We start from the raw sequence: 14,454 nt of genomic DNA on the forward strand, positions 1-14,454 counted from the left end.
CCCTCAAAGGGGGTTGAAGTACCGTAAAATAATTGTCCTCCTGAGAGGGTACGTAAGTCCAGAAACATTTGAAATATATTTCAGTTTTCCAGCCTTTTAATCGTAGAATAAGTGTGTTTTTACTTTATGGCTAGATTTGTCTAAATTGCTAACAGCTGAAGGGATGATGTAAATCCAGCTAGGGTCCATGCAGGAAGCAAATGTACTGTAAGTCCCCATGGTCCTTAGTATGGTGATCTACCTTCAGTTGTTGGCAACCTATAGCTCATGTTTATATTGTACTGTCCTCTATAGATACATTGTTTTAGGTCTATTCACTAGTTTTATATTCTATTCTGTGATATTCTTGTCAGTTTTACTGTCCTTCGCTGACAGGGGTTTGCAATGTCCGTGCTAGTAATTCATTTGTATTTTTATAATTAATCGTTCTCGTCACGATATGGCTGCAATAGTGCCAATGTGACGTTAAGTATTAACTCACTCACTCATATATATATATATTCAAAATTATATGATTAGATGAGGTATAGAGGACAACATAACCTGATTCTTCCTTCTCCGTTTTTGAGGTTCCATCTGGTATGTGCAACGCAGGTCAACGATATTTGAAGACTCGATCTGGAAAAGAGGTTTGCGTAGAAGGTAATATCCAGTATTTTTGATATGATCGCTCATATACCCACCTAACATAAATTTCGAAGCTCTTCATCTATTATCTGTGTATGTATTTGTACAGATGTTTTCGTCATCATTTATGTTTTCCAAATATGCTACACCAGTGCACATTATCTGGTGTTTCACGTCCATCTTAGAACTGATACAAATGGTGGCGAAAAAGACTTAGATCTGAGACTAAAGTTAACAATCTTACTCTATGTTTATGGGCAGCACTCAACTGAAGCGAGTTACAAGTTGAAAACATTCGAGACCAATCAATCAAGTCCCTGTCAAGCCTACAAAGAAGGAGCTTTTTTATCAGTGATCAATGATAAATTGATAGTGCTCTTAATTCACCTTACATCTGGGGCCATGTTAGCTTCAAAAACATGCAAGCTCATTAATGGTAGAGACCAATGCCAAAATACGTTTCCCTGTGTTCACTTTACATCCGAGATAGATATTAGCCATAGACAACTGCAATTTCCTGCTGTCATCTGATATCATCTCTTGTCAAGGGAACTTCAGCTTCGACTTACACAGGTACTTCTTAATCATTTTGTATCTGAGACCAGCGTTAACCAAAGGGAGGTATGAGTTCCTCTCATATTTCCGAGTTACACTCATAACTCAAACAAACGCCAGCAATGTGATATGGCATGAGGCCAAGGAAAAATACATAGTCTTTATATTCAATATTATAACTTGCGCTCCACAGAAACACCTTAGATCCACAGCAACTACAGTCCGTTTGGATTCAAATGCGAATGATGAATGATTAAGTAACACGAAATTGGGATTTCCACTTCTCACATGACTGAGAAACTGCTGGTTGAGCATCATCACATGTTTGCTGACCAGTACACTGCATCTAAATATATCACTGATTACATTCAGACTCATTCATGTTATCAGTCTCGTAGTGAGAATCCTCTGTGACGTCACCTATTGTCGCCACTATGGAAGGAGCGGAAGCTTCATGCAAGCCATTACATAATCAGTAGCTTCGTTCTGTATCACCCTCCACTTACGCCTTTTCATCAACTGTGACTCTGCTGCATTCGTGTTCAACTGTCTCAACATCTAGTAGTCTGCAGGCTGGCATGTAACATCACCTATGGCAATGCTTCATACGGCCTGGTTCCCTGGGTCTGATGCGCCTGCACTAACGCTCCGACACACTGACCCAGGCAACCACTGCCGCATGGTGGCGTTCACTGCAGGGAGACGCGCCATACATTTACACCTCTTACTTTCATCACCGACATGTGCTTTGATATTTCGTGTCAGCTCGCTATTACCACGAAATCGTACACATAAAACATATATCTGGATGACCACACTGATTGAAAATAGTTAGCATCTTCATTTTGGGGGAATTTGATGACGTGTAATTCGTTGATTTGGCCCTAGTTTCTCCTGTTATGTGTGTTGGAAACAAACTGACAGCCCAGTCATTGTAACTAGAAATTGTTTTTTACGTTACATTATCATAAGTAATAATAATTAGAGCTCACACTTTTGAAACACATAAATGATTCACTCAACTATGTTTTCGCATTTATTATTTGCATTCATTTGGTATGTTATTGGTGTTTTATTTGGTATATATCATTTCAATATAACACTGGGCCACATCATAGTGGCACTGATCTTCAAAAGTTTCACAGTACTCATGGTATGGCAATATCTGGGTGATGCTACTGGTAGGTTGATTACATACTGGAGCATTATATATAACACTGAATATACCCAATTCCCCAACCCATATATAGCAACAGTTTTGAATAAAACAGGAAAACAGATACATCATGAAATATTGATAACTGTGTGTGTATTTGCTTGTTTTGAAAGAGCTCATTCATAAAAGGAAAGTGTGCTTGTCTAAAAGACACTGATACACAACACTCCAAGATGGGGTGCATGTTTGTTGAAGACATGTTAAGTATAGAAAACACTCATTGATATTTCATAATGTGTCCATTTCCTATTACATAAAAACACTGTAGCTCTGGGGTTGGAGAGGGGTGGGGAGAGGGATACATTCAATTTTGATACCTCTTGTTATTAAAATCACAATAAACAGTTTAATAAAGACAGTGCTGGATTGCATGACACAATCATATGTCCGTGAAGCAATCAATTACAATTCCCTTGGCTGTTTAACATAAATATAGACGTGAGTTATATACAGCATCAGAGGTCTGTCTGTCAAAGTTTTCAGATAAACGATGTTGGTTGGTTTGTTGTTTAAGGCTGCACTCGGCTCTGAAAATGTTATAATGCAGGACTGTATAATTGTTTAAGATACATACACAATTCTCATGGTTGAGGAGTGGTCACATACAAGCAATACATGCATATGAAATTCATATTCAACAAAATATCTTCCCCTTAATATACAAAATTTACAGTCATTCAGTGTTTGGGACATTTATGTATCTTCCAAAATCGACTGGAAGTTTAAACGTACTAAACCTGAAAAGAACCGTGGGTGGTCTAAAGTGTATAGGGATAGGGAATGTAAGATTCTTTTCCACATTTAACAGTGATTTAAAATGCTGTTAATAGAAGGAATCAGACAAACTATTTATAGAACTACATCGTTGTTGTTGTAGGTTTTTAAATGATCTTGTTTCGAAAAGTGAATAATTATCTTCACATCTTGTGCTAATCACATATGTTCAAATTCAAATCTAAACAGAATATTTTAATGAGCAGCCCATCCTGGCGAGACAGTTTGCGTTCATCCAGTTACAGTAGTCCGCACCAATACCTTATAGCCCTTCTGGTGTGCACAAGTCTTTTAACTTGGAGAGGGGTTCTGCCACATTCTCCTCAAACAATAGCACTGTTTGCAGTTTTGAGAAACCTTTCACACATTGTTGCTGTACATTTTCAATACGTTTACAGCATGAGGTCCCCTATACTTCTGTACACTTACACACCATAGGAACAATCGCAGCATTAAATATCATATTACATGTGTACAATGCAATAACATCGTTTTTACTGTGTGAACCAAGAGTAGTTAGTGCTTTAGTACAAATAAGTTTAGCTGTTAACATACTATCCAGTATCTTTATCAAGATATAACTTCTAGAAACACACCATCAAATTAAGATGTAAAAAATATATAATCACAATAATGAACTGGTCACTGAGCACTGTACTGAGCAAAATACTCAAAATTCAAAAGCAAAATCACTGATGGTGAGTTAATTTATCTATGCATGCACTGATATAAAGTATAAAAATAAAGCAAACAGTCCAGAGCAGCCTTTAACTTTATTATTTTATTTATTAACTTGTATCTATCTGAATAATTGCTGATGTCAGATGATTTGTATCAGATGTACTCTAAGAACACCAGGGTTATCATGCTCAAAATAATCAAATTACAGTACACTGATACTGGCTTCAAGCACAACAAATACAGTTCTTATGACAGGTTTCATAGGTAAAAATCACCCTTAATTCCACAGTTCAGAAACACTGGAATGTTTATCTATCTTATACGCTCTTCTCTTATATGTGTATGCCAGTGTATTAACATACTAATCATACCATTATTTTTGTGTACTCAGTTTAGGAATATAAAGTACCAAATTCATTTTGAGCTGTAGATGTGTGTGTATTTTTGTAGATAATTTGATTCACTATGTTTATTATAATCATAAACATTTCTGAATCATACTGGCATATACGTTAACTGTTTCATTTTCTTTTGTAGAGGCTCAAACCCTAGCTGCCATTAACTTCATTCACATCAATCTAAGCGCTTTACCTTTTAATTTCACAAGGCAGTCGAAAAATATATCCGCTACACCTACCCTGACGCGATGGATGACACGGGACGTAATGGGCGATATTTTCGTCATCAAATGTGCTAAAATGAAGATGCTAACTATTTCAAATCAGTGTGGTCGTTCAGATCTATGTTTTATGTGTACGATTTCGTGGTAATAGCGAGCTGACACGAAATATCAAAGCACATGTCGGTGATGAAAGTAGGGTGTGTGTCATTGTTTACATATCGCCTCTGTAACGACGATTTTCGTGTCTCGAAACTGCTTAAATAACGTTTTCCAACACTGAAAGTAACGATGGCCGTTGTTCTGGTGACGTACACTTTGCGATAGTATCGATGAAAATGCTATGAAAGACTTCTAACCACCCGTCCTCGGATTTTTCTATAGTAAATGTATGGCGCGTCTCCCTGCAGTGAACGCCGCCATGCGGCAGTGGTTGCCTGGGTCAGTGTGTCGGAGCGTTAGTGCAGGCGCATCAGACCCAGGGAACCAGGCTGTGCTTCATATAACTCGATAGCATTAAGATCACAGTGACTCGTAATACAGTGTGATTCTGACTTCTAATGTAATCGTCCAAGATGTATAAACAATGATGGAACGAACTCGGACCATTCGCCATTCCCACTATTGTGTATACAACCTGGACAATTATTATACATGACCGGCTATCTATTTCGGTTATCCACAGGTTGACATGCCAAAACGTTTTTGTAAGAGCATTGACCAGGATACCCGAACCAAGTGAGATGTCGCTCGATGTGAATGACAAGAGGATATTTAAGACAAACGTTCTTTTAAGAGTGTTTGACATAGATACAACGTCAGCACAGTGGTTACTAGTTTGAGCTAGTTTCTCCACCCTCTGAAAAAAAGCCTTGAGATTTTAGAGTTAAGCTATCAGAGATCACAGGTCAATAATGAGTAAATATATAAAGTGTCACATCCAAACCATTGCGATTTATGATCACACTTACACATTAATAAACGGTTGTTGTGACTTGTTTTTCCTGTGACTTTATTTTTTGTTGAAAATTGCGACTTTTTGTGAGTGACTTTCTTTCCGATCACCTCCTGCCCTGCGATATTGTTTTTCCCTCGAGGGAAGGTTGCGGGAAAAACCACAAGGTATAAGGAATGACTTCAGAAATATATACATGTAACTACTGTTCATTGAATATATGGGGCACAGCATACTGTAAAACATTAAATAACTATTAAATTAGTTGACGTAAAAATACCGACAACATGAGGTTTGACCTCTGTCTGAAAGTGAGAGGAATATTCTGGATCTATTCATAGATATGTCGTTCTGACACTTAAAATTACAAACGGCCGTAACAATTTGTCAATGCTTCTCCCTGGACACTTTCTCTGTTCAGGTTTCTGATAATTGCAATGCGCAAAAAACGGGAACTAGAGAGAATCTGTACTTGACAGGTTTGGCAATAATATTTAGCAGCTACAAGTCCTTTCCTTACATTAAGTATATACCTCAAATGTATTGCTACACATTGATAACTGATTCAAACAGTTATTTACAGGAAATTCGCATAACAGTTTGTTTCAGTTTCAGTTTCTTTATTTTCGGTTTTGTAGGCCGTTGGCCCATGTACAATAAGGAAAACAATTTACAACATAAAGAGTAGCAAATTACATAGACGGAATTGAGTTAACTTGTAGGAGAGGATGTAATGGAATTTCTAAAAGTAATTGCTTCTTTTATATATTTAGAACCGTTAGAAAGTGTGTGGATACAAGTACTACTTATGAAACAAAAATATTTAGTCTGTTTGCTATCCATTCTAGAATATGGAAAATACCTATCCCTAATAAAATCATATGCTTTGCATTCAAACATGAAGTGCATTTCATCTTCTTTCGAGCCACAGTCACACATTTTACATATCTTATCAAAATTATTATCTCGAATATTACATCTCAAAGGAAGTGCATGTAGTCTGAGCAAACATACATTTCTTCTGATAGCTATTTGATTGATGGAAGAGACATAATATTCAGTATTCAACAATGACTTAACTTCTTTAAGGTATCTTAAATCGACAGATTATCTGATATTACCGAGAATACGTTGCTTATCACAATCAAGAAGTCTTTTCCTAAAAAGGGAAATGAAATGGTGAATATCACCAACATCCTGACTATACCATACATATCCGGAGCCATGAGCATTTAAAAGATATTTAACCGATGTCGCCCAAGTCACTCGACCAGCTGAATCTAATTTCTTCATAAGTAAATAACACTGTCTGGGGTAATGATCCTCAGACATCCTTAACAATTTACACCAATATATGATGCACCTTTGGTAGTAATCCACATAAATATTTGTTCTACCACATTCTGCTAAAATACCATTACTGGAGGCATGTTTTTCAACGCTAACAACATATTTACAGAAATTAGTATGAAACATTTCGATCTATTTCCTTTCCTCAAATCCCCAGATTTCGGAGCCGTATAATAACACTGGTTTAACTTTGCTATCAAATAATTTGAACATTAACTTTACAGGCATGTTAGGGTATTTATTCAATAACACCTTCAAAGAGAAAGGTGCCTTACTGGCCTTACCTACTAGAGTTTGTGTGCACTTAGTCCAGGACAACCGAGTAGAAATTAGAATACCAAGGTAATTATAGTATGTTGGTGTTTTGATTGGAATATCATTGTAAGACCATTTTTCATAGGAACGAAGGAATCCACCGTTGCGAAATACCAAAACCTCTGTCTTATCCATATTAACCTCCAGACCCCAAGAGCTACAGTAGTTATGTAAAATATTTATCTTTCTCTGCAATCCTATGACAGTATCATCAAATAAATGAAGATCGTCGGCGTACAGCAGCAGAAGTAAGTCAACATAATCGGATCCCACAAAGATACCCCTTAGACCTGAATCCTGCAGCATGACCTGAAATTCTGTTATAAACATCGCAAAGAGAAATGGGCTTAAAATATAACCCTGACGTAAGCCACTTCATGATTGGAAATATCTACCAATTGACAGATGGGAATGGCGAACTGACACCAATATTTTGGAATACATATCCCTTAGAACTTAGATTAAGTTGCCTCGTATCCCTAAGCCTGAAAAGTGAGTACCAAAGTAGTGTCATGTTAACGGAATCAAAAGCCTTTCGGAAGTATACAAACAAACAATAAAAACGACCACCACCTTTAGAAAGATACTTTTGAATGAGACATTGCAATGTAAATATATTATCTGTAGTGGAGTAACCTTTACGGAATCCAGCTTGTGCCTCGGGAATTTTAGCGTAAACTTCTGCGAATCGCTGAGGACGGTTATTTATTACAATACAAAACAAGAAGATCCATTAACGAGATACCCCAATATTTATCAACATAATTAACACTACCTTTCTTATGTAAAGGCATAATAATACCCTTTGATCACTCCCGTGGATACGTGCCAGACGCAAGTACTCTATTGAAGATAAGTAACAAATACGGACATAGAAGACGCACGCAGCAAATAATCATCTCAGCCTCGATAGCGTCTGGTCCTGCAGTCTTGCCACGCTTTAGACATTTTACAGCAGCTTCAATCTCATCATGGTTGATGTCATCGTTCAAAATACAGTCAATATTACTATCATAATCAACATCAGTATCATCGTCAAGACATCCATCGATATTATCTAACAACGTTTCAGCATCATTGATCATCTCAGTGTCCACAATAACATTATTAGTAATAATACATACATCCTTAAAATATTCTGTCCACTGTGCGCAGGTTATATTGGGGGACTGGCTACGAGAACATATCAACGATTTGACCCTAGTCCAAAACCTTTTGCTGTCATTATTCGCAGACAAGTTCACAAGTTCATTGATCTGATATTCGTCAGATTGTACTTTCTTTTTTCTACACGTATTTCGGTATGCATTCCTGATTTCACAATGCTCGTTTAGTATATCTTTATCACAAGAAAGCCTGAATTCATTCAAATGTGACATTTTAGATTTTTTTCAGTTTTAGTTTTCAGTTTCACAATCGTCATCGTACCATAAATTAGATTTGAGTTGTTGTGTGTTATGCCGCTTTGCCTGTAAGCCACAACAAGCTGCGCAAGCTTGAAGAGTGTTCGTAAGTCTTTCCACTGCAGAGTCTATACTCAGGTTCAACAACTCACTACACTGGTCTACACTGAAGTCAGTTTAAAGAGTACTAAACAATCAATAAACCTCTCCCTGCAATCATCTCTCCATGAATACATCTCTCCATGTGCACGACCCAGGACGATCACAGGGAAATCTACCATTGAGTATGTGTATACCAAACATACAACATAACCTAATTAAATCTTCTCCATACGCATTGATAACATCATCAGTAGTACATCTGGATTTGTTGAAAGAGTCAGTTACATAGTCCATATCTTCGATAATTGGAATATTTTTATTATTGTCATCAATGATATAATCTTGCAGGTTGCCTGTCCTCGCGTTCAAATCGCCGTGGAGAATGACGTCTCAGTTAGTTTACTCAGTCAGTACCTCTGTAAGACACTGTTCTAAGTAATCTATACCTTTACAAGGTCTCGTTTCCGTAGCTACTGATGAGTAACCAGGATGGACATACACGTAGCAAAACAAAACATTGTTTTGTAGATTGAACACAGTGTTATCGAAAACTACACAGACTATATCAGTGAAGCTGGTTATCACTTGAAGTATGCCGGGTTCTAGAGATCGGTGAAGTCCGACTGCTACACCTCCTCTATGGTTAAAATATATGATGATTTATGCATATGAGGTAATCGGGAAATTCCTCCTGTATGTCAGACAGTGTACAGCTACCCCGTACTTCAAGAAAACCAAAAACATCAAAACTTTTCAGAAAAGATATAAAGTCGCAGTCTTTGAGTTTACTTGATAACCCGTTTATTTTCCAGGACAGGGTAGAGAACGTGGTGATCGTGTTAATTTCAGTGTCACTCAGAGCATGGCCACACCTCAAGGCGGTACTGGTGTCACCACAGTTATCACGTGTGCGCGCGTCCCGTCCTCTGATTGGCTGATCTTTCAAAACAATAACACAATCGCCTTCCAGATCCCGTGTGCACGTGGAGTTGTCAATGATCAGTTTGTCGAAACGTAGATAAGCACGCTGATCATGACTCCTCGCCTCCAACATCATGGGTTTCAGCTTCATTCGTATCTCATGAACAGTACGAGAGAAGTCCTCGCCAATCCATATCGAAGAACACATGAACACTCACGAACGCTACTCCCTACAATTTGTTTACACTCACTAAGTTTTCAATCGGGCGACACTTCAGTGGTTATTTAGTCTGTAGTTAGCTTCCAAAGGGAATTATGTAAGCAATGTTTTGGTAAGTATTTCGTGGTTATAAGTCATATGTCATATATTTAAAAAAATTAGAAGGATTGTTTGAACTCTAAAATTGTAGCGGTTTTGCCTGTTTTACTTTATTACATCCTGTATCGCAAATAATATGAAACAAAAGTGAGGCACTGTGTGTATCAATAACTGTTACCATTCATACTGGGTATATAGAATCTTCTTTTGATATTCAGTGCATTTTAAATAGCATATGTAATTTCCATTTATATTGACATACTGTTTCCTACAATATACAGCAATGGTATATCTGAAGGAATATGTGGACATAATTTGCAAAAAGTATCCTGCTTAAAACGGTGTTTATAAAAATGTCAGTAGATGTATCTATTTGATTAGTTGACGTGTTGCCCGTGTGTTTCAAAAAAGCTCACAGCAACGGTGCATGACTGAGGAACAATATGGCAGTTGGAGTGATTTCCTCCATTCTTCACCGGAATAATGGACAACAATATCTTCTAGAATACCAGGTAACAGCTCTAACAGAAGCAAACGCTATATTAACAGTTCTTAAATATATTCCCAGATAAACACTCAAAACATAAACAGTATATACTCTATTTAGACTCTTTCGTGGCTTTAGGCTATTAAAAACCTTTCCCGGAAGCATGCACTTCTATTCTTGAATTATTGAATTGTATAATGATCTTGCGACTGGCCACTTGGACATTATTTTCAGTTGGCTTCCCAGTCATGTTGGAATGTCTGGTAACACATTGCTTTGAAGTACCGTGAAATTATTGTCCTCCTGAGAGGACACATAAGTCCCAAAACATTTGGAGTCAGATTTAATCTGCCACTATTTTAGTATTTCTGTCAGCTTAATATCACACATTATAAGCAGGGTGCACTGTATCTGGGTATCTCTATTTCACACCTAGACTGAATTGGGGAATGTCTGTTTACACGTAGCACAATATACATTATAATATTCAGGGTGCCCCGTATCTGGGTATCTGTATTTCACATCTAGAGGGGAATACATGTCTATACTTAGCGCAACTGGCTCAGAAAACAGCAGTTTGTCTTTCAAGGTTATATTTTGCAGTATACGCTCAATGCAAGTACCTCAATGTCCTTGTTTGACAGAGTGATCTCAGCTATTTACACCTAAGTAATTGAGGTCTACTAATATCCAGATATGACCTATTTTGAAAGGGGACTTATATACTTTTTAAACACATAAATAAGGAATTGAGCGATACAAACAGTCGATGAATTAGTGCAATTTAAGGTAGTGTCCGATATGCTAATATACAATTGTTGTCCATGTAATGCCGCAGGTAGCGCGCACTGTGTTGTAACGTGCTAAACAAAACTAGAGACCAAACATTAGACGATTGGAAATATTTGCATATACAGTTGTTGATCCGTCCAAGCGGGCGAGCGCCAAACGTTGTCGTGCTCATATGTTAACACGTCACAATGACGTCATAGCTGGCAGCTGTGCTTCGTGGCGTCGCCAGTCAAAGCATTTCTCAAGTAGCAGTGAGGTGTCGGTGAGTATTGGTGGGAAAGTTATCATTTTATCACTTTAAACTGACTGATGAAACTAGATGAGATAGTGTAAATGCATATTGTATGACTGTTGTAAAGCAGTGTGAATGTTGTAGGAACCAAGTGTTTACTTCACACAATGTTTACACCCAGACCTGTGTTTAGTCTGTCACCGACGGGTGACGATGGAAGGTCTGGGGAAACATAACAACGCAGCGTTTCACCTGATAGTCCTGTTATGTTTTATCAAATTATGAGGTCTCACTTACCGTTAACCTTTGACCTGGTGACATTTACCTCTGTCACGGAAGACTTCATCAGTTTCCGCCTGTTAGTAGGCGTGTGCTCTGTCGCTGTCACTCGGAATTCAGCCATTTTATGAGAGCTTCACAGAATCTGCCTGACACAAATTACAACTGTGTTGCACAAACACTGACTCAAGTTGACGTGTTGCCCTTGACACTGCCTGAAAAACACTGAAGTTTTAATCTGCTTCACATTAGAATTTGTCTAAAATACCGGGTACAGACTCGTGCAAGACGTATTAAGACACAATTTACAATTTCATAATTCCTGTTTTTCGCTTTTTATTTATCAAATGGTAACAGTTTGATCAACATATGCACAATGCCGAGATTATGCACTGAGGAACTATACGTAATTAAGTTGATAAATATGATGTGATTAGTTAAATGGTGGTCGGAAAGTTGAATTGAAATTGTGTGCTCTGAGCAGAGATGATTTTAAATTTCAAATTCAAGTTTTATGTTTTAGGAAAATATGCATCTATGCAATTACAACACTTGAACAAAGGGGGCGATCTCAATTCTCATCACACCGTCAATGCACAAAACACACCTTACTACATTTACTGAAGCAGACCGTGAAAATATATTTAGGAAATGAAATCTCAATGAAAGCAAACCATACATTCAACACCTCTATCAATACATACTATTGAAAGGCAAAACATTTGTGGAAAGCAGAACCTGAGGCCAGTAGTAATAATTTCAATATTTTTGTACTATGTATAGTTTTCTGATTAAAATTCTCCTTGTTTCAGCCTCGACTGACCCGAGCCAGAAATACATGGTTTCACCACCAGCGCCCGTGACGGCACAAGACCTACAGGGTAGGTAGGAAAACCCAGCAGACAGGAAGCTCAGTTTTTAATTCTCCCTGCATTTACCTCACTGATGTATATGCCCGTGGTGATTTTGACTTGAAGGATGAATTTCAAACTGTAAAAATTAATATTAGGATGTGTATCTTTTTTCGTGCTATTAAACTGAATGATATATGGTTAATACTTTGTCCATAAGATATGTACTTAGAATGTAAACATACATAATATTGAAAGGCAAAACATATCTGGAAAGGCGAAAACAGAAATGTTTATGTGCTTTGTATCGTCTTCTGAACAACATGTTCCCTGTTTTAGCCTCCACGACTGACGCGAGTGAGGATCTGACACCCAGCACGACGGCTCCACTGACGCCAGTGACGACACCAGACTCTGATCACCACGGTAGGTTGGAAAACCCAGCAGCAACAGTTGTATTGACACTGTCACCTGGTAAAGTTCAACAAACATCAGTACTCTCAAGTCGTACGCAAAATAATCTACAACTTCTGACTCTAACAGAAAGTTACATATTAAACACGCCATCGTTAATTCCAGAAACCACATGTTGACATTCCCGTCATGTTGGATTGTTGTCAGCCATGATGGAATTGTTTAAATGACATAGCAATGTCCGAGTCACGCATCAACATGATGTAAACATTGTAGATGGGAGACAAAGATGTCTGGTGTACACAGTTTACTTTGTGTTACAGCGACTCCATCATCAGCAGCAGGCCGCGACCTCTACTACGCCAGCAAGCGTGGTGACCTGGGGAGAGTGAAGTGGATCCTGGCAGCGGATCTCGTGAACATCAACTATAGAAAATTTAGCTGGACACCGGTGATGGCGGCAGCAGTGAAGGGACACAGTGACGTGGTGGAGTTCCTGGTGGGTAGAGGGGCTGATGTGTCACTGGTGGACAATGAGGGTGACACCATCCTTCACTAGGCCTGTCATGGTGGAGATCTGGAGACGGTAAAGCTGATCCTGGACCTGGACGTGGTGGACGTCAACGCCAGGACCAACCAGGGGCAGACAGCCGCCGACTACACGAGACGCAAGGGACGTCAGCGAGTGTTGGATCTGCTGGTGTCACGTGGTGCACACTGAAGTCGGTGTTGGTGTAGACAGAGACGGAGCACATGTCGTTACTGACACCGACGTGGTGTGTGCCGTTCATGTAGTCGTGATTTCCTTTTTTTCTGAATATAAATAAAAGTTGATGAATTTATTTAAGACATTTTGTCATGTTTGTGTTTGGAACCTCGCATGATCTGGTAAGAAAATTGTGAAGTGAGTGTAAACATAAACTATGAGTGATTGTACGTGAACGCCGCCCGTCGTGACACAATTCTGTGTTAATTTTGTTCTGTGAATATCGCGAATTGTGAAACAGACAACAAACTGTTTGTTTACATGTCACTGCACTCTGTGACCTCAGACTGACCCGAGGTTCATCCAGCTGACGTGGCGCCATTTGTACAGTGACAGTGACGTCACACTGTTGATGACGTTGGAGACATACAGAGGTGCTCGGCCGTCTTCTCAGCCAGTAATAGCAGCGCACTGTCACACAACACAAGCAGTGTTAGTCAAATACCAGGGCGTCGCTGTCGCTTAACAAAGGAGACTGGAAGTGTGCGGCTGGTTATTCTACAATTTAAACAGTTTGGTGTCACATGCTCCCATTCTGCAGTGAGTAAACGCACAATATATAAAATTCAACTGAAAACAAGCATCACCCAAAACAATCTGAGTTTTATTTCTTCCTGGATACCAGAAGGACAAAATCATCTCCCCCACTTCTCTGTTTCTCAATCTAGCATACTGTTTGTTTTTAGGTGAAATGCATTTGCTAAAATGACCGGCAGTAATTATGTATGTCGTAAATCTCGCCATTTTGACACATGGCGAATTCTCGCCATCGTTTACTGTATGCATGCATGTAAAT

The 14,454-nt window shown here is 38.5% G+C and overlaps 1 protein-coding gene across 1 annotated transcript; it reads left to right on the forward strand.

Annotated features, from left to right (window-relative positions):
- The first annotated feature begins 11,561 nt into the window (after positions 1 to 11,561).
- Positions 11,562 to 13,613, forward strand: LOC137259686 (putative ankyrin repeat protein RF_0381). The gene is made up of 5 exons (XM_067797283.1): positions 11,562 to 11,568; positions 12,440 to 12,508; positions 12,818 to 12,904; positions 13,216 to 13,391; positions 13,452 to 13,613. Exons 1-5 carry the CDS (start codon positions 11,562 to 11,564, stop codon positions 13,611 to 13,613), a joined length of 501 nt encoding a protein of 166 aa, XP_067653384.1.
- Positions 13,614 to 14,454: the final 841 nt, after the last annotated feature.

This window comes from Haliotis asinina, chromosome 13 (assembly GCF_037392515.1).
Source record: "Haliotis asinina isolate JCU_RB_2024 chromosome 13, JCU_Hal_asi_v2, whole genome shotgun sequence".
NCBI lineage: Eukaryota > Metazoa > Mollusca > Gastropoda > Lepetellida > Haliotidae > Haliotis > Haliotis asinina.